The 27,602-nt window shown below is 44.6% G+C and overlaps 1 protein-coding gene across 1 annotated transcript; it reads right to left on the minus strand.

Annotated features, from left to right (window-relative positions):
* Positions 1-7,997: 7,997 nt before the first annotated feature.
* On the minus strand, positions 7,998-19,518 carry LOC309397233 (serine/threonine-protein kinase PAK 1-like; the record flags this gene model as incomplete). The annotated part of the gene is made up of 4 exons (XM_081963090.1): positions 7,998-8,201; positions 10,507-10,623; positions 16,735-16,772; positions 19,374-19,518. The coding sequence occupies 4 exons, from the start codon at positions 19,516-19,518 to the stop codon at positions 7,998-8,000; spliced, it is 504 nt and encodes a 167-aa protein (XP_081819216.1).
* Between the last annotated feature and the right edge of the window lie 8,084 nt (positions 19,519-27,602).

The following is a 27,602-nucleotide window of genomic DNA, read 5'->3' on the forward strand; positions in this document are numbered from 1 at the left end:
GGGTCAAAAGTTAGGTTTTCTGGCTGAATAGAGTTCCTTTGCCATTTGGGAGGTAAGCTTTTGTCTAACCCGTCAGGGAAAGTTCAGATGAGCGAATGGAATTGTTATTTAGCTTCCCCGATATAGGACACCACTAATATGTGTATGATGTTCGAAACCGAGCTCTGGGTCAAAAATTACGTTTTCTGGCTGAATAGAGTTCCTTTGACATTTGGGAGGTAAACTTTGGTCTAACTCCTCAGGGAAACCTCAGATCAGCAAATGGAGTGGTTTTTTTAGCTTTCCTGTCGTATTCGAAACTGAGCTCTGGGTGAAAAGTAACGTTTTCTGGCTGAATTCAGTTTTTTTTGCCAATTCTGCGATACGATTTAGTCTAACTCCTCAGGGAAATTTCAGATCAGCGAATGGAGTGGTATTTTAGCTTCCCCGACCCAGGACACCACTAAGATGTAATGGGGATTGGAACCGAGCTCTGGGTCAAAAGTTACGTATTCTGGCTGAATATTCTTTTGCCATTTGGTAGGTAAGCTTTGGTCCAACTCCTCAGGGAAAGCTCAGATCAGCGAATGGAGTGGTTTTTTAGCTTCCCCGACGCAGGACACCACTAAGATGTGTACGTGGTTCGGTACCGTGCTGCTGGTCAAAAGTCACGTTTTCTGGCTGAATTGAGTTCCTTTGTCAATTAGGAGTTGAGCTTTGGTCTAAGTCCTCAGGGAACGCTCAGATCAGCGAATGGAATGGTTCTTTAGCTTCCCCGACCCAGGCCATCACTAAGATGTAATGGGGATCGGAACCGAGCTCTGGGTCAAAAGTTACGTATTCTGGCTGAATAGAGTTCTTTTGCCATTTGGTAGGTAAGCTTTGGCCCAACTCTTCAGGGAAAGCTCAGATCAGCGAATGGAGTGGTTTTTTAGCTTCCCCGACGCAGGACACCACTAAGATGTTTACGTGGTTCGGTACCGAGCTCCTGGACAAAAGTCACGTTTTCTGGCTGGATTGAGTTCATTTGTCAATTGGAATATGAGCTTTGGTCAGATCAGCGAATGGAGTGGTTTTTTAGCTTCCCCGACCGAGTACTCGACTAAGATGTGTATGTGGCTGAAACGAGCTCTGGGCCAAAAGTTCCCTTTTCTGGCTGTATTGAATTCCTTTGCCAATTGGGAGATGAGCTTTGGTCAGATCAGCGAATGGAGTGGTTTTTTCGCTTTCCTGTCATGGGACATAACCAATATGTGTTTCGTGTTCGAAACTGAGCTCTGGGACAAAGATAACGTTTTCTGGCTGAATTCAGGTTTTTTGCCAATTCTTGGATACGATTTAGTCTAACTCCTCAGGGAAAATTCAGGTCAGCGAATGGTTCTTTAGCTTCCCCGACCCAGGACTCCACTAATATATGTATGTTGTTCGAAACCGAGCTCTGGGTCAAAAATTACGTTTTCTGGCTGAATAGAGTGCCATTTGTGAGGTAAGCTTTGGTCTAACTCCTCAGGGAAACCTCAGGTCAGCGAATGGAGTGGTTTTTTAGCTTTCCTGTCGTGTTCGAAACTGAGCTCTGGGTCAAAAGTAACGTTTTCTGGCTGAATTCAGGTTCTTTGCCAATTCTGGGATACGATTTAGTCTAACTCCTCAGGGAAAGTTCAGATTAGCGAATGGAGTGGTATTTTAGCTTCCCCGACCCAGGACCCTACTAAGATGTAATGTGGTTGGGAACGGAGCTCTGGGTCAAAAGTTAGGTTTTCTGGCTGAATAGAGTTCCTTTGCCATTTGGGAGGTAAGCTTTTGTCTAACCCGTCAGGGAAAGTTCAGATGAGCGAATGGAATTGTTATTTAGCTTCCCCGATATAGGACACCACTAATATGTGTATGATGTTCGAAACCGAGCTCTGGGTCAAAAATTACGTTTTCTGGCTGAATAGAGTTCCTTTGACATTTGGGAGGTAAACTTTGGTCTAACTCCTCAGGGAAACCTCAGATCAGCAAATGGAGTGGTTTTTTTAGCTTTCCTGTCGTGTTCGAAACTGAGCTCTGGGTGAAAAGTAACGTTTTCTGGCTGAATTCAGGTTTTTTGCCAATTCTTGGATACGATTTAGTCTAACTCCTCAGGGAAAATTCAGTTCAGCGAATGGAGTGGTTTTGTAGCTTCCCTGACCCAGGACCCAACTAAGATGTGTATGTGGTTTTGTACCGAGCTGTGGGTCAAAAGTTACGTTTTCTGGCTGAATTCAGGTTTTTTACCAATTCTGGGATACGATTTAGTCTAACTTCTCAGGGAAAGTTGAGATCAGCGAATTGAGTGGTTTTTTAGCTTCCCCGACCTGGGACCCAACTAAGATGTGTATGTGGTTCGGTACCGAGCTCTGGGTCGAAAGTCACGATTTCTGGCTGAATTGAGTTCCTTTGTCAATTGGGAGATGAGCTTTGGTCTAACTCCTCAGGGAAAGCTCAGATCAGCGAATGGAATGGTTCTTTAGCTTCCCCGACCCAGGACACCACTAAGATGTGTATGTCGTTGAAATGAGCTCTGGGTCAAATGTTCCCTTTTCTGGCTGAATTGAGTTCCTTTGCCAATTGGGAGTTGAGCTTTGGTCTAACTCCTCAGGGAAAGTTCAGATGAGCGAATGGAATTGTTCTTTAGCTTCCCCGATATAGGACACCACTAATATGTGTATGTTGTTCGAAACTGAGCTCTGGGTCAATAATTACGTTTTCTGGCTGAATAGAGTTCCTTTGCCATTTGGGAGGTAAGCTTTGGTCTAACTCCTCAGGGAAACCTCAGATCAGCGAACGGAGTGATTTTTTAGCTTCCCCGACCCAGGAGTCCACTAAGATGTGTATGTGGTTGAAACGAGCTCTGGGTCAAAAGTTCCCTTTTCTGGCTTAATTGAGTTCCTTTGCCAATTGGGAGATGAGCTTTGGTCAGATTAGCGAATGGAGTGGTTTTTTAGCTTTCCTGTCATGGGACATAACCAATATGTGATCAAAATCGCCACACGCTTGGCAAGCGACTCACACTTATGATAGTCGCAGCGTCCCGGCGGGGTCATGCAATCCCCTTTTACGACCTTCTGACACGCCACGTTAATGGGGAAGCCAGATTCAGTTAACAACTGTGAGACTCACTTAACAACTGCGGTGATTCTTTAAGCAACTGTGGGAAGAAAAGTCGTAAAAAGGGGCAAGGCTCCTGTTAAATTCGGGCAACGAGAGAACAGACTCCGGACACGTACTGGCGGACCAGAGAGGAGACTTGCCGCGATATATGTTAATATCTAACACCCCTCCCCTCTTAGATGGAGCATTCCGGTTAGTTACATAGTCTTTCAAATAAGTGGGTGTTTGTCTCACCCGGGTGGAACGCCGTAGTTCGGGTTGAATGGGAGTGGTTGCAGGATCGGTTTCGCCTGTTCCTTCAGGTTCACGTTCGGGGGTCTGCAGGCTTTCATCGCTTTGGCGCAGTTCTGGTTCGCGTTCGACCCCTGGTTCTATCCTGGGCTCAATGGTGACGTGTTCCTCCGTGTTAGGGCTCTCGGATGGCTGACTTTGTGCTGGCATATAGTATTCGTTCTCAGCTCGTAGGTTTGAGTGTGCCAGGCGACCCCGTAGTTGATCTATGTGCCTTTTCCAATTCCGTCCATCTTCAAGTTCCAGCAAATATGAACGTGGACCCGTGATGCCTATTACCTTTGCCGGCATCCACAATGTTCCCCCTGCATAGTTGTGGGCGTATACTGAATCCCCTATACTAAAATTCCGAATTTTGCTTGTAGAGTCTGGGGGCGATGTGGCAGAGTAATTTGGGTGAAGACGGTCCAGGTGAGACCGTAGACGGCGGCCCATGAGTAGTTCAGCGGGGCTCCTACCCGTCGTTGCGCTGGGGGTAATATGCTGAATTAAGAGGTAATGATCAATGCGTGTTTGCCAATCACCTGGACCCATCCTAGCGAGGGCCTCTTTTGCGGATCGCACCATTCTCTCCGCCTGTCCGTTCGATGCCGGATGGAATGGCGCGACGAGGGCATGCCGAATTCCCTGACCAGCTAAGTACGTTTCAAATTGCATGGCCGTGAACTGGGACCCGTTATCGGAGACCAGGAGGTCGGTCAGGCCATGAGTGGCGAAAAGTCGCCGTAGTACCTTAATGACTGCCTCTGCCGTGGTTGAAGTCATTAGGACTACTTCTAGCCATTTGGAGTATGCATCCACAACTATAAGAAAGGTCTGACCTTGGACTGGCCCTGTGAAATCGATGTGTATTCGCGACCAGGGTGCTTTAGGCTTCTCCCATTCTGTGGCGGGTGCTTCAGGGGGTGCTGGTCTAGATTCTTGGCACGGATCACAAGTGGCCACCCATTCCTCTATCTCTTTGTCCATGTTTGGCCACCAAACGTAACTTCTTGCTAACGCCTTCATCCTAACGATCCCCGGATGCCCAACATGTAACGCTTCTAACACATTTCTTCGTAACGCGTAAGGAATAACAACTCGATCCCCCCACAATAAACAACCTTGTAACACTGAAAGTCCATCCCGTTTTGCCCAAAACAGTTTGAATTCCGGGCCCACGTTTCCCTTCGGCCACCCCCTCCAAACCCAGGTTTGAACTTGCTTTATTACATTGTCCCTAGAAGAGAATCTGGCAACGTCGCAGGAAGAAACCGGTCCTGAGTCCAAACAGTCAATTAACAGAACCGGTACCTCGGGAGTGGGGTCTGGCAAAAGATCCGGGAGTGGGCAACAGCTGAGTGCGTCTGCATGTCCTAGAGTGGAGCCCGGTCAATGTATCAGCTTGTATGAGTACGCAGCCAGGAAAACAGTCCACCTGGTCATGCGTGGAGAAAGGGAGACTGGTATGGGGCGGTTTCCCGCCAAAAGTCCCAACAGCGGTTTATTATCTGTAATTAGTTCGAAATTGCGGCCATAGAGGTATTCGTGGAAACATTTAACTCCAGCCACAGCAGCTCACGCTTCCCTGTCCATCTGGCTGTAATTCCTCTTGGCCGATGAAAGAGTCCTGGAGTAGAAGGCGATGGGTGCTTCGTTCCCGTTTGGCATCCTGTGGCTGAGGACTGCGCCGACGCCGAATGGGGATGCATCGCAGGTCAAGACTAGTGGTAGCGTCTGGCTGTATTGCACCAGCAGCGAGTCGGTGGTGAGCAGGCGCTTGACTGCGGCAAAAGCTGCTGCTTCGGATCGTCCCCATCTCCATGTTGCGTTCTTTTGGAGTAGTCTATGTAATGGCTCAGCAACGGTCGCCTTCTGTCTCAGAAAAACGCTGTAGAAGTTAAGTAGTCCGAGGAAGGCCTGCAACTCGGTCTGATTTCGTGGTGTGGGGGCGTCCTGGATCGCCTTAATTTTCTTTGAAGTGGGGTGTATTCCCTGACCATCGATTCCATATCCCAGGAATTCTACACTAGGCACGTTAATTTGGCATTTCTCTTTTTTGAGGCGGAGACCCTTCTCTCTGATTCTGGCCAAAACAGTTCTGACTCTTTTTAATAGTTGCTCCTCGTTTGCAGCGGACACCAAGATGTCGTCGAAATAGGGGACGACTCCCGGTATCCCTTGCAAAAGCCGTTCCATGACGCTCTGGAACAGACCTGGGGCAATACTCACACCGAATTGTAGCCGGTTGCATTTGAATGCTCCTCTGTGCGTCACTATAGTTTGGGCCTCCGCTGTGGTGCTATCCACGGGCAATTGCTGGTAAGCTTGTGCCATGTCTAGTTTAGCAAATAATTTTCCTGGCCCCAACGAGTGCAATAAGTGTTGTACTACTGGCACAGGATATGCGCTTTGTTGTAGCGCGACATTAATTGTGCATTTATAGTCCGCGCAGATGCGGACTGACCCGTCTGGTTTAACTGGGGTCACAATGGGAGTTTCCCAGCGCACGTGATCCACCGGCTCAAGGATTCCTTGCTCTACTAATTTATCGATCTCTTTATCAATTTTTGGGCGGAGTGCAAAAGGCACTCGTCTCGGTTTAAGTCGGATTGGCGCCACTTTTTGGTCTAAATTGAATGAGATAGGTTTACCCACATACTTACCAAGACCGGGGCTGAACACATCCTCGAACTCCTTAAAAATCTGTTCAGCGCTGCTGTTCTCCACGGCGTTGATCCCGGTGACTTCTAACCCCAGGGCTTCAAACCAATCTAGTCCTAGAAGGTTCTGTAGCGGCGTGCTGGCGATGGTCACGGGCAGCTGGGCTACGATGTCCTTGAAACGAATTTGGAACGTGCCTTGGCCCACGATGGGGACTCGGTTCCCCTGGTAGTCTCGTAGCAGGATGTCTGGTGCACGTAGTTGGCTCTTTTTGAGGCTAGGGATAGCCTTTTTCATGGAGGCCCATGAAATGATAGTCAGGGACGATCCTGTGTCAACTTCCAGCTCGCATGGAGAGCCCTCCAAGAGGACTGTGACTTTCAGCTTTTTAGGCCGCTTGGTGCGGACCTGACTTATTGTGGTGAGATAGGTTCGCAATTCCTCTCTCTGAGTCAACTCTATCTCTGCATCGGTATCCTGGCAATACTCTTGTTGAGCGTCTTGGTAGAACGCTCTCTCAGCTCTTTGTGTGTAATCTCTCTGGGAATACGCCCTTTTAGCTCTTTGGGAATTGTCTCTCTGGGTAAACTCTCGTGTGTTTCTCTCTGGGCGCCCTTTCTGATTTCGCCAAGTCCCTGGGTTGGACGTCTGTTGGCGGTACATTGGCGGCTGCCGTGAGGAGGCAGGGACTTCGCTCCGGCACACTCGTGCGATGTGCCCAAGTTTGTCGCAGTGCGAACAAACAACGTTCCTGAACCGACAGGTAGACCGGAGGTGGTTCCCTCCGCAGCTTGCGCAGGGTGGCAAACGGAATCCGGATCTCCCCCCAGCCCTCATGTGACTGCTTCGCATCAGGTGACTTTCCTCGAACTCGGGATCCTCGAAGTCTGGATTTGTGTCCTCGTAGTGGACTCTGGTGTGTCTGGGTGCTGGCTGGCTTGTGTTGAACCCGCGTTGTATGGTTTCTGATGATCTTTCCGCTGATTCTGAAGCTCTTGCTTCATCGAGTGCAATCTGCAGGCTTAAGTTGGGTTTGGCCAACAACCGTTTCTGTAGGGAAATGTCTCTCAACCCGCATATGAGTCGATTCAGGATTTGCTCGTCCAGGTCCCTGAATCCACAATGTGTGGCTGCTTTCTGTAGAGCTGCAACGTACTGGTTGATAGATTCTCCCGCCTTCTGGTTCCTCGTGTTGAATCCTTGGCGGCAAACGTGGCGGGAAGGTTTTGGCGCGTAATGAGTTTGCAGCGTTTGTTGCAGGGCCGTCCATGTTACTGCCTGAATGGGGGTTGGTTCTGAGAGATCCCTGGCCGTCTCGAAAACTTCTCGGCCGCAGTAGCTCAGGAATATATTTTTCTTTCGAGAGTCCGGTATTCCTGTGTACTCGTTTGCTTCGAGAAAACACTCGAACCTGAGAATGTAGGATTCCCAATGATCAGCGATTGGGTCGAATGGAGCTGGAGGAGTGTGCATCACCATTTTGTCTGCGTTTGAATTTGCCGCGCTGAGATGGCTGCCGGAATTTCCGCCGAATCCCTAGGCTGGATCGAATCCTTGGATTCTGGAGGTAGCCTCTTCGTCCTATCTGTCTCTTGATCCCCACCTTCGTCGCCAATGTTAAATTCGGGCAACGAGAGAACAGACTCCGGACACGTAGTGAATAAACAGCTCTTTATTAGTAGTAGTAGTGATCCAGCTTGCTCTGTGGTCTGAGGGTTCCCCTTTTATAGGGATCGGGTACGCCTCTCGACCAATCAGAGTGATACCTGTTCCCCGCCGTACCGGCGGACCAGAGAGGAGACTTGCCGCGATATATGTTAATATCTAACACCTCCCTTAAGCAATGTCTCGCTTAGCAACAGAGATGTTGGCCTCAAATGTGGTCATACGTCGAGGGCTACCTGTAGTTTTTTTTCTTTCTGTCTTTTCCAATAGCCCCCCTCTAACCTTCGTCATTCCAATTCAAAACAATTCTTACTTAATTTTTCTAGTATTTCTTCATCGGTCATTTTAGTTTTTTTCTTCTGTTTTTCGGCATTTCTCGCCAGCGTGTCGGGTGGTGTGATGCTGTTCTCAGAAGGAGAGTTGGTGGGGGAGGTGGTCACATCCCTGGTTGGGGCTGGCAGAAGAGGTTCAATCACGGAGCGGGTGTAAATCTCTATTTTTGGGAAGGAGAGACACACACACAGAGAGAAATAGAGACAAACACAGAGAGAGCCAGAGAGAAACAGAGCCAGAGATAGAGAAACAGAGAGAAACAGAGAGAAACACAGAGAGAGAGAAACACAGAGAGAGAGAAACAGAGAGAGAGAGAAACACACAGAGAGAGAAACACACACAGAGAGAAACACAGAGAGAGAAACAGAGAGAGAGAAACACCCAGAGAGAGAAACACCCAGAGAGAGAAACACAGAGAGAGAGAAACAGAGAGAGAGAGAAACAGAGAGAGAGAAAGAGGTAGAGAGAAACAGAGACAGAGAGAGAGACAGGGAGAGAGAAAGAGACAGAGAAACAGAGAGAGATAGAGAGAAAAAGAGAGAGAAAAAGAGAGAGCCAGAGAGAGACAGAGAAACAGAGAGAGAGAGACAGAGAGAGACAGAGAAACAGAGAGAGTGAGACAGAAAGAGAAAGAGACAGAGAGAGACAGAGAGAGACAGAGAAACAGAGAGAGCGAGACAGAAAGAGAAAGAAAGAGAGAGAAAAGAGAGAAAGAGAGAGACAGGGAAAGAGAAAGAGACAGAGAGAAAGAGAGACAGAGAGAAAGAAACACAGAGAGAGAAACAGAGAAACACACAGAGAGACAGCGAGAGAAAGAGAGAAACAGAGAAGCAGAAACAGAGAGAAAGAGACAGAGACAGAGAAACAGAGCGAGAGAGAGAGAAAACAGAGAGAAGAGAGAGAGAAGAGAGAGAGAGAGAAATGGGCATTAAACAAATGACACAAAGATCAAGGTAGAATTGCTGGGATCTGCCAATGCCCTCAAAAGGTGATCCCACTTAGCAGAGCGCAAACCAAGTGCTAAAAATGAAATTTTCAGCCACTGTTTTATCATTGGTACCAAGTGGAGCTTCCAGCAACAGTAGCAGTCTACCTTCAGTAGCTGGGACTGGTAAAAAAACAACAAGGTTTATTGCTACTTCTATCTTAAAAGGGGGTATATGTTCTTCTAACCCCAGTATAGGCAGTCCTCGACTTACGACATTTGATTTAGTGTTTGAAGTTACGACAGCAACTGAAAGAGGCGACTATCACACTTATGACCGTTGCAGAATCCCCACAGTTACATCATCAAAATTTGGACGCTTGGCAATGACTCATGACGGTTGCAGTGTCCCGGGGTCATACCTTTTGCAATCGTGTGACAAGCAAAGGGGAAGACCGATTCACTTAACAACCGTAGTTCCTAACTGCAGCCCAACAATTGTGGCAAGGAAGGTCGTAAAATGGGGCAAAATTCACTTATCTTGCTTATTAACAGAAATTTTGGGCTCAACTGTGGTCAGAAATCAAGGAAAACCTGCAATTCCCAGGCCTACTTCCTTCTTTTTTTCAGAAACTTTTTCAATTTTTCATTATCTCTCAATTTTGAGAATAATGTTGCACCTTTTTTCCCCTTTCCCTAGTTTCCCCATAATAAAATACACGTAGTCCTCGACTTACGACCACAGTTGAGCCCAAAATTTATGTTGCTAACCGTTGGCAAAGTGAGTTTTACAACCTTTTTTGGCCACAGCTGCTACGCGAATCAACGGCAGTCGTTATGTGAGTCACACTGTTGTTGTGTGAATCTGATTTGTCCACTGACTTTGCTCGTTAGAAGGTCACAAAAGGGGATCCCATGATCCTGGGACGCTGCAACCATCGTAAATACGAGTCAGTTGCCAAGTGTCCAGATTTTGATCATGTGACCATGGGAACGCTGAAAAAAGTGTGAAAAACGGGCATAAGTTACTTTTTTCACTGCCGCCATTCAAATGGTCACTAAATGAATTGTTGCTAGTTGAGGACTACGCTTAGTCCTCAACGTACGACCACAATTGAGCCTAAAATGTATGTTGCTAAGTGAGACATTTGTGAAGCGAATTTGTCTCCCATTTTACGGCTTTTTTTTTTTGCCACGTGTTAAGTGAATCACGGCAGTTGTTAAATTAGCAACACCGTTGTTAAGTGAATCCGGCTCCCCCCCCCAATTGACTCTGCTTGTCGGAAGATTGCCAAACGGGATCGCGCAACCCCGGGACGCTGCGACCTTCATAAAATACGAGTCAGTTTCCAAGCATCCGAATGTAAATTGCGTGACCGTAGGGACGGCGCAACGGTCGTAAGTCTGAAACGTGGTCCCAAGTCAGTGCTATCTTAACTTGGGACGGTCACTAAGCGAACCGTCGTATGTCGAGGACTACCTGCATTTGTACAAACCTGTTTTCAAAACGACGATTCCGAAGGAGACGAACCACTCACCGATTTCGTGTGTTCGGGCCGAGGGGCAATGACCGGCGGAGAGACAGCTTCATCGTCATCATCCTCATCTTCTGACACAGAGGGAACCGCTGGAGTTTCCGACACAGCCTTCACGTTCTGCGTGGCAATAACCCTCATTTCATTATTCATTTGATTTTTCACTATTTCCCAGCTTTTGTCCCAATAACTGAAGGAAACGTACGGACATTTTTCACAAAATGGCTGCTCAAAACAACCTTGGAGAGCTGAGGACCGACTAGCGTCCCCGTCCATCAGTTCCATCCCTTAGGCCGGACTGCCCTTTTATGCCGAAAGGAAGAGTGTGCTTTACAGGGAGTCCTCGACTTACGACCACAACTGAAGCTACTGTTGCCAAGGCGAGGCAGTCGTTAATATGAATCACAATTTTATGACCTCATTGCCAAGGAGGAAGCCTGATTCGCTTAACAACCGCGTGACTCACTTAACTACTGTGGTGGTTCGCTTAACACCTGTGGCAAAAAAAAGGTGGTAAAATGGAGCAAGATTCACTTCACAGATGTCTCGCTTAGCAACGGAAATGGTGGTCATAAATTGAGGACAACCTGCAATTGGTCCTGGATCAAAAATCCACATTTGTTTCTTAATAGCATCTCTTATGGGGCAAAATGGAGCAAAAATCACTTAACAAATGTCTCATTTAGTAACAGAAATGGTGGCCATAGGTTGAGGACTACTTGTAATTGGTCCGGGGTCAAAAATCCATGTTTGTTTCTTAATCGCATCTCTTATGAATTGCTGATTGGTTGAATACAATTAAGTCCAATCATGAATGGAGGCTTTCAAGAAGACACCGGACTGCCGTTGGTCAGAAATGGTGTTGCTTGGGTGGGGGGGTTGGACTAGATGACCCAAAAGGTCCCTTCCAACTCTGTAAATCTGTAATCACGTCAAGGACTTCTCTCAGCATGGCAAATTCCCTCTGCCAAACTAACAAAGGATGCCTTGACCAGCAGCCAAACCAACAATATTTATTGCTGCTTATTAAAACACTGGCTGAGCGCATATTTTTTTTTAAATTCCTTTGTTCAAGATGTACATCCATTCACCTGCTGAGTCATGAATATGTCATATGTGGTTTTATAAGCAACCGATAACATTTCCATCATTAGAGGCAGGAGCGTCAGAAAAAAATAACAATAATTGATAGCCGGGATCTCAAGACGAGCCATTTCAGAGTGGTCCTCGATTTACAACTACAAATTTTCGGTTGCTAAACCAGACATTTGTTAAATGAATTCCTAAACAAGACGGTTGTTATGTGAGCTTCGCCCCATTTCACTACCTTTCTTGCCGCAGTCATTCAAGTGAATCACTGAAGTCCTTAAATTAATGACAGGGCCATTAAGTGAATCTGGCTCTGGGACTGATCAGTTGTTAAGTGAAGACTACCCGTAATTTGGATTAAAGCTGAGGAGAGGCAGAAGATAAAGGGGAATTCCTTAGAAAATATCAACCAGGCCTACCCTTGCTTAATTTCCAGTCCAGAAAAAAATCAGCCCGGCGAATGACTCCCAAAACATGAGGGCTAGAAACTTGACTTCGGTTTGAAGCAAGTAAGGAGGACAATCTGAAAAACTCTGGAATTTGGTGTCAGTAAAACACTGGGCTTGTGTTCCTATAATACAATTAGACTCTGTTTTTTGTCATGGCTGAAGAATGGGGATAAACATTAAAATAGCAGAAATTGGATTAACCACAAAATATGATTCTCACAGATTTTCATTGGCAAATTGGAAGAAAACAGATTACGGGTTTTTTTTATTCCAGGCCAAGAAATTCACATGAAACGGCCTGAAACTGACATTGCTGGTTTAGATGTGAGACAGGGCGTTCACACAAACTAAAATCCTGGGAACTGAGGACCAACTTATCAACCTATCACTTTTTCTCTCTATGTGCGAAAACAGCCACTGGGAAAAACTAGCTCGTTTAAAAATAAATATTATTGCTTGGAAGTGAGAGAATTAGATTCATCTGATTGTGTTAAATACAGATGCCAGGTTTTTTACCTGTTATTTGGAAAAGGCTGGGTTTTAAAAATAGTCCATTTCACAAACATGTTTTGTTTGGTGCTTGAATATTCAGTGGGCTTGTTTTTAAAAAATTGCAGCAGTAAAATAAATTCAGATGTGAGACATTATTTTTAGTCCTGCCAATTCAGTTCTCTCTCTTATTTCATGTCTCCCTGTTTCCTATCTATATATGCCTTTTAAGGGAAAGCAAACTTGAATTATTTCTACTAACAATCACACAAGGAACAGGTGAAGTAAAGCAGCTAATCCTCGTTTTACAACAGTTCATTTAGTGACTGTTCAAACTTACAACGGCACTGAAAAAAGTGACCTTTTCACACTAATGACCATTGCAAAAAAGAAACCTAATTAAGCAAAATAAAATTAAGTGGGAGAATTATTATTTTTATTAGCATTGTATTTGTTTGCCACCTGATTGTCAGCAATTTGCGTTTTTTGCCAGAAACTGGAGTGGACTTCCATTTTCCAGCAAAAAAACAAATAAACATCCAATAGCAAACAACGGATTCTCTTAATGACTGCTACATTCACTTAACAACGGCTGCTGAAAAGACCTTAAATAGGGCACAGATGCCCCTTTTACTAACTATCACTACAGGTAGTCCTCGACTTATAACACTTTATTTAGTGACCATTCAAAGTTATAACAGCACTGAAAAAAGTGACTTATGACCGTTTTTCACACTTACAACCGTTGTAGCATCCCCAGGGTCACATGGTCAAAATTCAGATGCTTGGCAACTGGCATGTACGTATGACAGTTGTTGTGTCCCAGGGTCAAAGGATAACTTTTTGGAACCTTCTGCCAAGCAAATTCAACAGGGAAGCCAGATTCACTTAACAACTGCAATCAATTGCAGTGTTTCACTTAACAACTGTGGCAAAAAAGGTCATGAAATGGGGGGGGGGTGGAAACTCACTTGACATACTTTTCACTTAACAACCTAGATTTTGGACTCAATTAGGGTCATATGTCAAGGACTATCTTTACTTGCCTAGGCTTGCAAAACTTTATATTTTGGGTTTCAGACCAATATTCAGTGATAGAAAGGCCTGGCATTTAATGCCAATATTCACACAGCAAGCAAACCAAGTTAGATAAAAACTTAATTCCGTCCATAAACGGCTAAATCTCTGTTTATCTGTGTTTAACCTTTAACTGAGCTAAACGGGACATCGCAGTACAACAATTTTTTGAACGGGCTCACTAACAGAATGCATCCAAAATCCAGAACCTTTTGAGTCATGTAGAATTGAAATTTGGCAAAATTATATGCCACAAACTATCATGAAGCATTTGAGGAGATAATAAAAAATGTCATAGGATTAAGCGACTGGAGGCTAAAACATACGAAGAACGGTTGCAGGAACTGGGTATGTCTAGTTGAATGAAAAGAAGGACCAGGGGAGACAGGATAGCAGTCTTCCGATATCTCAAGGGCTGCCCCAAAGAAGAGGGAGTCTAGCTATTCCCCAAAGCACCTGAGGGTAGAACAAGAAGCAATGGGTGGAAACTAATCAAGGAAAGAAAGAAAAAAGAAAGAAGGAAAGAAAGAGGGAGGGGGGGAGGAAAGAAAGGAAAGAAGGAACAAAGAAAAAAAAGAAAGGAAGGAAGGAGGGAGGGAAGGAAGAAAAGAAAGAAAGAAAGAAAGAAAGGAAGAAAGAAAGAAAGAAAGAAAGAATATTGTGACAGTGAGAACAATTAATCAGTGGAACAGCTTGCCTCCAGAATACTGGACATTTTTAAGAATAGGTTGCTGGTGCATGAACTCCATTTGTGTGCATAGAGCTGCTTGTGCAAGTGGAGTTTCACACTCATGTGCTTGTCCATCACTCGTGTGGCCTGGTTTCAAGCAGGCTACGGTACAGCAGTGTGCTGGGGACCCCTCCTCTACCAGCCAGGAAATGAGCTGCCATCTTAGTTTACTGCAGGGGTGTCCAAACTTGGGAACTAGTTTACTGCATCTCCCCAGCCTCAGCCCAATGCAGGGGCTCCAAAACCCACCATTACCATTCAATGGTGAAGACATTTTACTGAAGGCCACCGGGCGTCCTTATGTACCTGCCCTGGCCTGAAGGAAGAGATGGAGGCCTGGACCACGAAGATGTAAATCTCTCCTCTGATGCCACCCCCATATTAGGCACTCATTTTGGTAATTAGCCCACAAACCCCAGCCCTGGGGTTCCCCATTTCCCCTCACCACACATTCAGCTGGAAGATATTCAGAGGGAATCCTTGATTCTCTCTGGGCTTGTTTGTTTTCTGGCAGACGTCTCATCACCCAAGTAGGTAGTCACTAGCACTGATGATGTTACCTAGGTGGGTAATGAAACGTCTGCAAGAAAACATCCAAGCTCCTCCTCCTTCTCCCTTCTAGCACTGATTATGTTAGCTAGTTCGGTAATGAAACGTCTCCAAGAAAACATCCAAGCTCAGAGAGCACCAAGGACTCCACAGCCCACCCCCTCCTCCTCCTTCTCTTCCCTTCTAGCACTGATGATATTACCTAGTTGGGTAATGAAATGTCTCCAAGAAAATATCCAAGCTCAGAGAGCACAAGGACCCCACAGTTTTCCTCCTCCTCCTCTTCCCTCCCTCCTCCTGCTTCTCCATAAATCCCACTCCCTTCTAACACTGATGATATTACCTAGTAGGGTAATAAAATGTCTGCAAGAAAACATCAAAGCTCAGAAAGCAGCAAGGACCCCACAGCTCCTCTTCCTCCTCTCCCACTCCCTTCTAACACTGATGATATTGCCTAGTTGGGTAATGAAACATCTCCAAGAAAACATCCACGTTCAGAGAGCACCACGGATTCCACAGTTCTCCTCCTCCTCCCATTCTCCTTCTCCACAAACCACCCTCCCTTCTAGCACTGAAAAGATCACCTAGCTGGGTAATGAAACGTGTGCAAGAAAACAAACCCTAACCCTAACCCATTGGCCCCACCGCTCGTGCAACTTGAGCTAGGCGCCAGCTACTCACACGGCCCAATTCCAAACATGCCCCAGGGTTTGGGGACCCCTGACCTACAAGACTGAAAAGTGTACCTCAAAATGAGCAGTGAGTGTCACACCTTTTTGTGACGGCATGCAACATCAGAAGGCATGCGCAGAAAGCGTGCATCAAGACATCCTGGGACTGGTTTTCAATCCTGCTTCCCTTGCATCTATGCCCATGCCATAATAGAGGGCTGCCTGTAAATATACTGTCATAACCCAGGTCAGCAAAATTGGATAATAGCTCTCCATTAAGTGTAATCAATCTAAAAGCGTCTTCCATCGTTATTGCATGGTACTTAATAGCTAAATTTACTATTATGGCTCTTGACCATTAACCTTAAAGAAAATGCATTTTAATAAAGGCTGATCTAAACCCCTCATAACCAAGCGATCACATTTCTTTTGATAAATACCAGGAGCGGGAGACGTGAATTTTAATTCTAAGAGTCCTCAATTTACGACAGTCATTGAGCCTGGAATTATAGTCATAAGATGTGTTGGGTGTGAAGCGAGTGGCGCGGTGGCCTGGGAGTGGAGCTCTCGCCTCCCAAATCAGGAGGCTGTGAGTTCGGTGCAAAGTAGAGGGAGATATTTCTCTCCCTGGACATAATGAGAATATATCTGCTGCACAAAACTCCGGATTAGCGAGAGGAAGGGCATCCGGCCATTAAACACTCTGCTAGCTCCATTCAGTTGCCCCAGACTCCACCCAGCAAGGGATTTGGGGGTTCATTAAATGATGGTGATGTGACCGAACCTCTTTAATGATTTTTTGTCATTAAACACAACTTCTGGAGGCAAGTTGTTCTACTGCTCAATTGTTCTGTCAGGAAATTTCTCCTTAGTTCTAGGTTGCTTCTCTTTGATTAGTTTCCACTCATTGCTTTTTATCCTGCCTTAAGAATAAGCTGACAAACTCCCCCCTCTTCTTTGTGGCAGCCCTTTAGATATTGGAATATTATAAATATCCAGATATATCTATAACTGTTCTTTGGAAAATCAATGGATTTACCCAGAATCTCCATAACCTCAAAGCTGATCTGATGTGAAGGCTGTTGACAGCTGAAGCAACAATTCACCGTGGGTTTACACACATCGCATTCTACAAAGAATTTAATATTTGGATATTGAAGGCATGAATGTGAATCACCAGAGTATTTGAGGAGTTATAATCTTCCGCAGATTTATCTGGAAGAAAAACAGAATCTGGTGAGAAAATTAGGCCTATCATATCTCATTAATGACAGAGATCAGCACTCAAATCAAACCAGCAAAAAAGGAAACACTGAAACTGAAATTTAATCATTCAGATGCACATCTAGTTATATGCTTGGGTAAGACTCCGATAACCATAATTCCCAAGGCGAAGGCTAGTCGAGACGTCATATCTATATCCCTTGGGAGTCACCTGTTTGCTAGAGGTAAGGTAGAAGAATTAAGAAGTTTAAAGGTAAAGGTTCCCCTCGCACATATGTGCTGGTCATTCCTGACTCTAGGGGGCGGTGCTCATCTCCGTTTCAAAGCCGAAGAGCCAGCGCTGTCTGAAGACGTCGCCGTGGTCACGTGGACGGCATGACTCAAGGCTGAAAGGCGCACAGAACGCAGTTTCCCTTCCCACCAAAGGTGGTTCCTATTTTTCTACTTGCATTTTTACATGCTTTTGAACTGCTAGATTGGCAGAAGCTGGGACAAGTCATGGGAGCTCACTCTGTTACACGGCGCTGGGGATTTGAACCACCAAACTGCCGACCTACTGATCAACAAGCTCAGTGTCTTAGCCACTGAGCCACCGGGTCAAAAATAACAAGTGTTAAAAGGGACTTTGGAGGTTTTCTAGTCTAACCCCCTGCTCAGGCAGGAAACTCTACATCACTTCAGACAAATGGTTCTCCAATCTCTTTTAAAAACTTCCAGTGTTGGAGCATTTACAACTTCTGGAGGCAACTTCTGTTCCACTGGTTAATTGTTCTAATTGTCAGGAAATTTCTCCTCAGTTTTGTTGCTTCTCTCCTTGATTAGTTTCCACCCATTGCTTCTTGTTCTGCCCTCAGGTGCTTGAGAATAGTTTGACTCCCTCTTCTTTGTGGCAACCCCTGAGATATTGGAACACTGCTATCATGTCTCCCCTAGTCCTTCTTTCTATTAAACTAGACATGTCCAGTTCCTGCAACCGTTCTTCATATGTTTCAGCCTCCAGTCCCCTAATCCTCTTTGTTGCTCTTCTCTGCACTTTTTCTAAAGTCTCAACAAACTTTTTATATTGTGGTGACCAAAACTGGATGCAAATATTCCAAGTCTGGTCTTATAGTGTCTTTAGTCTGTACAGGTCTTAAGTCATGCTATGAATGATCTATCTGCATCTAAGATACTGCCTTTTTAATACGTATTTTAATACGTATTTATATTAAAAATAATACAAGTATTTCTATTCAGGTATTTTGAATTCAGCCCTTCAGCCTTTTAATTTTGTTGTTGCTCAGTTGTCCCAAACATTGCATCACTTTTCAATCTGCTCTGATTTCTACAAGGATGACTGTGTTAATTACAGCACAGCAAAAACCAACAGTTTATTTTGAGATTAGATCGCATGAAATAATTCTCTGCACCAGATGGAGGGACGGATCATTGTAAATGAGAGTGGGAGGAATTATAAAACTTAGATAACACAGAAATTAAAAACAGAAGCCAGAGACAACGATAATTACAGGTAGTCTTGGCGTTACGATCACAATAGAGCCCAGAATTTTTGTTGCTCAATGAGAGAGTTGTTAAGTGAGCTTTGACCCGTGTTACGACCTTCCACGCCAGAGTTGTTCAGTGATTAAGTTAGTAACATGGTTCTTAAGTGAATCTGGCTTCCCCATTGACTTTCCTTGACAGAAGCCAGTTGGGAAAGTTGCAAAAGAGGATTTCGTGACCCCAAGACACTGCAATCATCATAAATATGAGCCAGTTGCCAAACATCTGTATTTTGATCATGGGAGGTATGGAGCACACTTTCATAACTGTGAAAAATGGTCATAATGCACTTTTTTTCAATGCCGTTGTCTTCTCACCAAGGCTTCCCAAGATCATGAAGCTGACTCCTCGTCCCGATAAAACCCCCTTTATTTCAATTAAAGGGAATTCCTCTCCAGCAAAGTCCCAGCCAACAGTCTTTCATGAGATTTCACAACTACAGACCTTTATCAGGCTTGGAGAGCTGCCAGGCCGACATCTTCTAAACTCCACGCTGTAGCAGCAATTCCTTGGCAAGAAGTCAGGAACAGCTCTTCACCCTCATGAACTGAACTCCTGCAAACTCCACTCCCCTTTTGGTCCTCTTCATTCCCTACGGGAGGGGCCATTCATGGTCCACCTGTGCCTTTAACTCCTGAGTCGGCCCTTGTTCCTTAGCTGTTCCCTTCTCCTGGCAGCTCTGCGCATGCGCGCACTGGGAACAGGCTCCAGCTGTTCGTCTGCCTCACCGATGTCTGACTCTAAAGGCAGCTGATAACTGGCATACGGCCCTGGCCCCACTTCTACCTCCAACACAGAGCCCTCATCAGAGCCTTCCGCAGACTCCAGGACTGGCCCAGGTTCCTCATGGGCCACAACACGTTGTAACTTCGGAGGGTCACTAAACGAACTGTCGTAAGACAAAGACTATCTGAATTTATTCCTTAGCCGATTGGCCAAGATCAATGCCGGTTCTCTGTCGATCGCCAAACACGCAATGCCTATCAAGGCCCAGCTATCACCTCCTCAAGAACAGCCTTCCTGATCTTGTCTAAAAACAAGGTGACCTACCTGTGAAACTCATGTATTTCTGGCTGTTGGAAGTCTTTTTGGAGTTGTAGAATTCGAGAACGTCCAGGACGGCTTGAGGATTCTTCTTCTGCTCCAGTTTGGTGATGTTGGATGTCTGAAGCAAGCGGACCCATTGCTCTGGCATGCCCTGGAAATAATAAGAAGAACAAACGATTAGCATTGTCTGCTATCCCATGTAACGTGTTGCCTGAACACATTCTGCAACTTATGGTTGACTAAGCTATACAGGTAGCCTTCAAAAGATACAGGCCACTCGCTGGAAGACAGCAAAGTCCACATTTTGGACAGAGAAGATCGCTGGTTGGAAAGAGGGGTCAAAGAGGCCATCTAGGTCAAAATTGAACGTCCCTCTCTCAATAGAGGGGGAAGGATACGACATCGTCTATCTGTCAGGGTTCCAAATAGCATCCAAAATTAGATCAGAGTCCGAGGCAAAGAATTGCTCAAAGTTCCAATTTATTTGTACCACAATGTTATTCCACAACTGGTAGCTTCACGGCCTACACTAGAAGCGAAGCCTGTCGTTCTTACTGTAAGTTTGCCTGTCAAATCCAACGTGGATCGTGTGTTCGAAGTCTGACGGGAGGGAGATCTCCGGCCGTTCTTTCTCCTTCTTCTTGTTGGCTGTCATGAAAAAGAAACCAAACTTTACAACAAAGAGTAAAAGGTTCTACATTTAGGCAAGAAAAACGGAATGCACAGGTACAGTATAGGTGGTACCTGGCTCAATAGTAGTAACTGTGAGAGGGATCTTGGAGTCCTAGTGGACAACCATTTAAATATGAGCCAGCAGTGTGCAGCAGCTGCCAAAAAAGCCAACACAGTTCTAGGCTGCATCAACAGAGGGAGAGAATCAAGATCACGTGAAGGGTTAATACCACTTTATAAGGCCTTGGTAAGGCCACATTTGGAATACGGCATTCAGTTTTGGTCACCACGATGTAGAAAAGATGTGGAGACTCTAGAAAGAGTGCAGAGAAGAGCAACAAAGAGGATTAGGAGACTGGAGGGTAAAACATATGAAGAACGGTTGCAGGAACTGGGTATGTCTAGTTTAATGAAAAGAAGGACCAGGGGAGACATGATAGCAGTCTTCCAATATCTCAGGGGTTGCCACAAAGAAGAGGGAGTTAAACTATTCTCCAAGGCACCTGAGGGCAGGAGTAGAAGCAATGGGTGGAAACTAATCAAGGAGAGAAGCAACTTAGAACTGAGGAGAAATTTCCTGAGAGTTAGAAGAATTAATCAGTGGAACAGCTTGCCTCCAGAAGTTGTGAATGCCCCAACACTGGAAGTCTTCAAGAAGATGTTGGATAGCCATTTGTCTGGAACGGTATAGGGTTTCCTGCCTAGGCAGGGGGTTGGACTAGAAGACCTCCAACGTCCCTTCCAATTCTGCTATTGTATTGTATTACTTTAACATGGGACTTATTTTATCTTTGCTTAGTTAATAGAGGTAGAAATTAGAAGATAAAAGATTATTGTTATGTAAAAGTTAACGATGAAATATTATTATCACATATAAGCAAGCATTATAAGAATCAAATAGAATAACAGAGTTGGAAGGGACCTTGGAGGTCTTCTAGTCCAACCCCGCTTAGACAGGAAACCCTACACCACTATCAGAAAAATGGTTATCCAGTCTCTTCTTAAAAACGTCCAGTGTTGGGGCATTCACAACTTCTGGAGGCAAGCTGTTCCACTGGTTAATTGTTCTAACTCTCAGGAATTGTTCTAATTCCTCCTCAGTTCTAAGCTGCTTCTCTCCTTGATTAGTTTCCACCCATTGCTTCTTGTTTTACCCTCAGGTGCCTTGGAGAATAGTTTGACTCCCTCTTCTTTGTGGCAACCCCTGAGATATTGGAAGACTGCTATCCTGTCTCCCTAGTCCTTCTTTTCATTAAACTAGACATACCCAGTTCCTGCAACCGTTCTTCAAATGTTTTAGCCTCCAGTCCCCTAATCCTCTTTGTTGCTCTTCTCTGCACTCTTTCTAAAGTCTCCACATCTTTTCTACATGGTGGCGGCCAAAACTGAATGCAGGATTCCAAGTGTGGCCTTACCAAGGCCTGATAAAGTGGTATTAACCCTTCATGTGATCTTGATTCCATCCCTCTGTTGATGCAGCCTAGAACCATGTTGGCTTTTTTGGCAGCTACTGCACACGGCTGGCTCATGTTATTATCACTATTACTATGTTTATTATTACTAGCACAGTTATTATTTTGTAAAAGTAAATGGACTCAGACAAAACAATTGATTAAGCGCTTTTGTATATTAAAGGAAAAAATGTGTAAGTATAAATTTAAAAAAAAGAAAAAAGAAACCAAATTAAGCAAAATAAAATTCATCAGGGGAATAATTATTTTTGTAATTATTGTATTTCTTTGCCACCTGATGGCTAGCAATTGACACTTTTGCCAGGAACTGGAATTTACTTCCTGCTTCCAGCAAAAAATAGCAAACAACGGCTTCACTTAATGACTGCAACAATCACTTAACTACTGCTAAAAAGACCGTAAAATTGGGCACAGATGCCCCTTTTAATAACTATCGCTACAGGTAGTCCTCGATTTATATCAGTTCATTTAGTGACCATCCAAAGCTACAATGGCACTGAAAAAAAATGACATATGACCATTTTCACACTTATGACCGTTGCATTATCCCATGGTCATTTGATTTACATTCATATGCTTGACAACTAACTCACATTTACGACGGTTGGAGTATCCTGGGGTCATGTGATCCCCTTTTGCAACCTTCTGTCAAGCAAAGAAAATGGGGACGCCAGATTCACTTAACAACCATGTGACTCACTTAACAACTGCAGTGAAAGGTCGTAAACCTCAGTTAACAAATTTCTTGCTTAGCAACAGAAATCCTGGGCTCAACTGTGTTCGTACGTCAAGGACTCTCTGTACACTCAATAAACCACCATCAAACCAGCCACATTATGGTCAGTTTCAAATGAAATACCAAGCCACGATTTCCTTAGCTATAGATTGCCAAGCAAACAATAATTGAGAATGTAGAACACATTAAGCCACAAATTGTGGTTTACAGTCCACATTAAGCTGGGTTCACACAATACATACCCAGCAACAAAGTCACCAGCATTTTGCTGCTCATGTAATTAACCTGTTTTCTGGATTCACACAAGATACTGAATCAAAAACTAACCACAGATAAGGTGTTCTGATCCAGGCTTCCCAAGATTATGAAGCCGACTCCTCGTCCCGATAAAACCTCTTTTATTTAGGTTAAAGGAAATTCATCTCCAGCAAAGTCCTGGCCAAGAGTCTTTCGTGAGATTTCACAACTATGGATCTTTATCAGGCTTGGAGAGCTACCAGGCCGATATCTTCCAAACTCCATGCTGTAGCAGCAATTACTTGGCAAGAAGTCAGGAAGGGATCTTCACCCTAATGAATTGAATTGTCTCCTGCAAACTCCACTCCCCTTTCACTCCTCTTTATTACCTATGGGAGGGGCCGTTCAACGTCCACCTGTGGCCTTACTCCCAAGTCAACCCTTGTCTCTTAGCCGTTTCCTTCTCCTGGCAACTCTGTGCATGCGCACACTGGGAACAGGCTCCAGCTGTTCTTCTGCCCCACTGATCTCCAACTCCGAAACTCCGAAGGCAGCTGATAACTGTCAGACGGCCCTGGCCACCTCTCTGCCTCCGGCACAGAGCCCTCATCAGAGCCTTCCCCAGACTCCAGGACTGGCACATGTTCCTCCCCAAACTCCTCACTGTTTGCCACCAGCTCCACTGATGGGCCACAACCCAAGGTCAGTGCAAAATGTTAAGCCAGGAACAAACTAACCTAATTTAGCATGCTGGGCTTCTGTAGATATTAGGACTTTAACTAATTCAATTCCAGCAATGTTGTGGGAATCTAAGCAAGCCACTTCTTTTTAATAAACTCTTTTTATAGAACTTACCAGAACTTTCTAACTTGGCTCCCATCTCCTCTTGGGTTTCCTCTGTGCAAATTCCACCAAGGAAGCCCAAAATTTGCTTTTATCCACTCAAAAGCCCCTCCCTAATCTCTCATTGGTTGATCCAGGAGTTACAGAAAATCCCAGGATCTACTAAGACTTCTTGGGGTTGATTAGCAAAAGCTTGACATATGGATCTAAACTACAAAATAGCCCTTTTGATTACAACCCAAATTTCTGTTGCTAAGCCAGGCAGTTGTTAAATAAGTTTGCCCCATTTTGGGACTTTTCTTGTCAGGCTGGCTGGAGAATTCTGGGAGTTGAAGTCCACACACACCTTAGAGTAGAATTGAATAACAGAGTTGGAAGGGACCTTGGAGATCCACTAGTCCAACCCCCTGCTTAGGCAGGAAACCTACACCACTTCAGACAAATGGTTATCCAACATCTCCTTAAAAACTTCCAGTGTTGGAGCATTCACAACTTCTGGAGGCAAGCTGTTCCACTGATTAATTCTTCTCTCAGGAAATTTCTCCTTGGTTCTAAGTTGCTTCTCTCCTTGATTAGTTTCCACCCATTGCTTCTTGTTCTGCCTTCAGGTGCTTTGGAGAATAGCTTGACTCCCTCTTCTTTGGGCCAACCCCTGAGATATTGGAAGACTGCTATCATGTCTCCCCTAGTCCTTCTTTCTATTAAACTAGACATACTCAATTCCAGCAACTGTTCTTCATATGTTTTATCCTCCAGTCCCCTAATCCTCTTTGTTGCTCTTCTCTGCACTCTTTCCAGAGTCTCCACATCTTTTCTACACCGTGGTGACCAAAACTGAATGCAGTATTCCAAGTGTGGCCTTACCAAGGCCTTATAAAGTGGCATTAACACTGTTAGATACTTGCTCTAACTTGAGTGGTTTCCACCCAGGTCCTCTGTTCTGCCGGGAACAGACGTTTAATCCTACTGGTCGAAGGGTCTGACAACTCCCTATAAAAGGGCTGCTGTCAGAGTCAACCTTCGCTGGATGGTTCTCACTTCTTGTACTTAATAAAGAGCTGTTGTTACCATTAAGCCTGTGTGTGCCTCTCCATTGCCCATCTAACAAACACTTCACGTGATCTTAATGTTATCAAGATTGAGAAAAACAGGGCTTAGCTTTTGCAGACTTAAACCTGGCCACGCTTGCGGGGACTTTTGGCATCGTAACCCCTGCACATCAACAGGTCACCAACTTCAGGAAAATCATCTCTCGAGAATCTATTTTCTGCCCTTTATAATAAGCAGTTTAAAAAACTGGGCAGCAGCGAGGATTAAGAATTCAATTAATTGGCTTGCAAATTTCTTAAGTAAGCAGACATTTAAATTCCTGGTTTAAGAAGGCTTACAAAAGTGGAAAAAGCAAGCAATGGGGTTACTACGAACAAGAGCTGGGCTAGGGAAGTATTAGAATATTAATGATTCCCAACCCTTTATGCGGTGTAAAACAACCTGTTTTGCAGGAAGATTCCTGAGTTTAAAAGAATTAATGATTTCATGGCCTGCTGAGCTAACAGACATTACGGTATATATTCAGGGATAAGCCTATCCACAGATAAAGGGACCTTTGAAATTTTCATATGGCTTAATTTTTTTACAATTGGCTTACCCCCTGGGTAATCCACGGATTATCCATTTTTCAGGGTGTTTTGCTTAAAAATTTGAGAGTCAGCTTATCCGTGGATGGGCTTACTGGAAGTAAAGCTTGTCCTCGACTTACGACCACAATGCTAGCCCAAAATTTCTATTGCTAAGTGAAACATTCGTTAAGTGAGCTTCGGATCAGTTTACAACCTTTCTTGCCACAGTTCTTAAGTGAATCACGGCTGTTGTTAACTCAGTAACACGGTTGTTCAGTGAATCTGGCTTCCCCCATTGACTTTGCTTGTCGGAAGGACACAAAATGGGGACATGGCGACCGTCATAAATATGAAACAATGGTCAAGTATCTGAATTTGGACCACGTGACCACGGGAATGGTGTGACGGTCGTAAGTGTGAAACATGGTCATGTAAGTCACTCTGTTCAGGGCCGTTGTAATTTCAAATGGTCACTGAGCGAACGGTTGTAAGTCGAGGACTGCCCATCCTTGCAAAAGATCTCTAAAGTCAGGAAAGAATGCTGAAATTCCAGCATTCATAGGAAAATAGCAATAGCACTTAGACTTATATACCGCTTCACAGTGCTTTTACAGCCCTCTCTAAGCGGTTTACAGAGTCAGCCTCTTGACCCCAACAATCTGGGTCCTCATTTAACCGACCTCGGAAGGACGGAAGGCTGAGTCAACCTTGAGCTGGGTGAGATTTGAACCGCCAAATTGCAGTCAGTCTGCAGCAGGGGTGGGTTTCAAAAATGTTTGCTACCGGTTTGGTGGTTGTGGATAGATTGGAGGGGGGGGAGGCATGTGACTAGGTGGGCATGGCCAACTTGACATCACGCACAATTCAGTCACATGACACCCTCCCTCACCAAGCCATGCCTACCGAAACAGTGGCGAAAAGTTTTGGTGGTGGGAGGGAGGCTCTCCGGAGCTAAGGAAGCGCCTGCAAACTATCCAGTAAGAAAAAAACGTTTTTGTCCTCCTGGGCCCCCAGAAACACTCTACAGGCTTCAGCAGGGTTGGGGGAAGGCAAAAATGCCCCCGTTTTAAAAAACGGGGCATTTTTGCCTTTCCCCAGCCCTGCTGAAGCCTGCAGAGTGCCTCTGGAGGATGGGGGAGAGCTCCGTTTTTGCGAAAAACACCCAATTTCTGGGACTGGCATGCGCACACCATTAAAAAAAAAGGGGGGGGGGAATTTATTTATTATTTATTTATTATTAGCGTTTATATACCGCCCCCTCTCCCGAAAGGGACTCGGGGCGGTGTACAGTCCCTATCAAAATACAACAGATTAAAACATAGAAATAACTACATAAATACATGTATGAGAGGAGGATAAAATATGCCAAACTGTACAGCTAAATAAATAAATCGATACAAAAGTTTAAAATATCAGGTTAAATTTAAAACACTATCCCTCTAAAAACCAGTAAGAATGTGTATGCCAGGAGGTAAACGTTATAAATTATGCCAAACCAGCCAGTCGGAACAGGTGTGAAAAATTACATTTTTTCATTGAAGATTGTTCTGCGCATGTGCAGAACAGAAAATAAAGATGGCGGCGCCCAGGATAGAACCGGTTACGGTCATGTGTCCTGTCGAGTTACTACCTATCTCTGGTCTGCAGTCAGCAGAAGTAGCCTGCAGTACTGCACTCTAAGCACTGTGCGATCTCCAGGGGGAAATGACTGCCTTGCTTCAAATTGAGACAGTTTCACAATACTTTACTTCTTTTAAAAACTTTTTTTTTTTTTTTAGGGATCTGAAAATTGAAACCGATGGGTACGAATTGGGAGCAGGAAACGCGACGCTATGAGCAAGCAGAGAAGTTCCTCCAATTGAAGATGGAAATCATTTTCGCTCAGGGTTATTCTGTTAAAAAAAACCTGCACTAAATATACTTTCCTTTTGTGCTACAACTGTGATAATCCCACTGTATTCTGGAGGTCTGGTACAATTCTCCTTCCCTGCTTTTTCCCTTATGTTTTATGCTTTCCAATTCGCTAAAGGTAGTCTCGGACTTACAACAGTTCATTTACAAAGGCACTGGAAAAAAGTGACTTTTTCACACTTAGGACCCTTGCAGCCTCGCAATCCCCTTTTTCTGATAAGCAAAGTCAAAGGGGAAGCCAGATTCATTTAACAACGGTGCTATTTCCTGAACAACTGAAGCGATTCACTTAACAACTGTGGCAAGAAAGGTTGTAAAATGGGGCAAAATTCACTTCACTTAGCAATAGAAATTTTGGGCTCAGTTGTGGTCATAAATGAGAGGAATATTCCCTGTACTGCACTCGGAATATGTTGGGTTTACTAGGGGAAATAGGATTTAAGCAAACCTAAAATAAAAGTCTCAATGGATTATATTTTTCTGAAACTTGGTGCAACTTTTTAACTCAAGTTTAGAACCCAACATTCTGGACTGCAAAGTTTTTCAAAACTATTTGTAACTTTTTTCGACTCAGTTGTGACTTTGAAGTCACACAGTTGTTAAGTGAGTTTTGTCCCATTTTAAAAACTTTCTAGCCACAGTTGTTAAGTGCATCAATTGTTAAATTAATAACACAGTTGTTAAGCTGTTACATGGTCGTAAGTGTGAAAAACAGTCACTTTTTTTAATGCCATTGTAACTT

This window comes from Natrix helvetica (genome assembly GCF_964273705.1).
Source record: "Natrix helvetica genome assembly, chromosome: 10".
Classification (NCBI taxonomy): Eukaryota; Metazoa; Chordata; class Lepidosauria; order Squamata; family Natricidae; genus Natrix; species Natrix helvetica.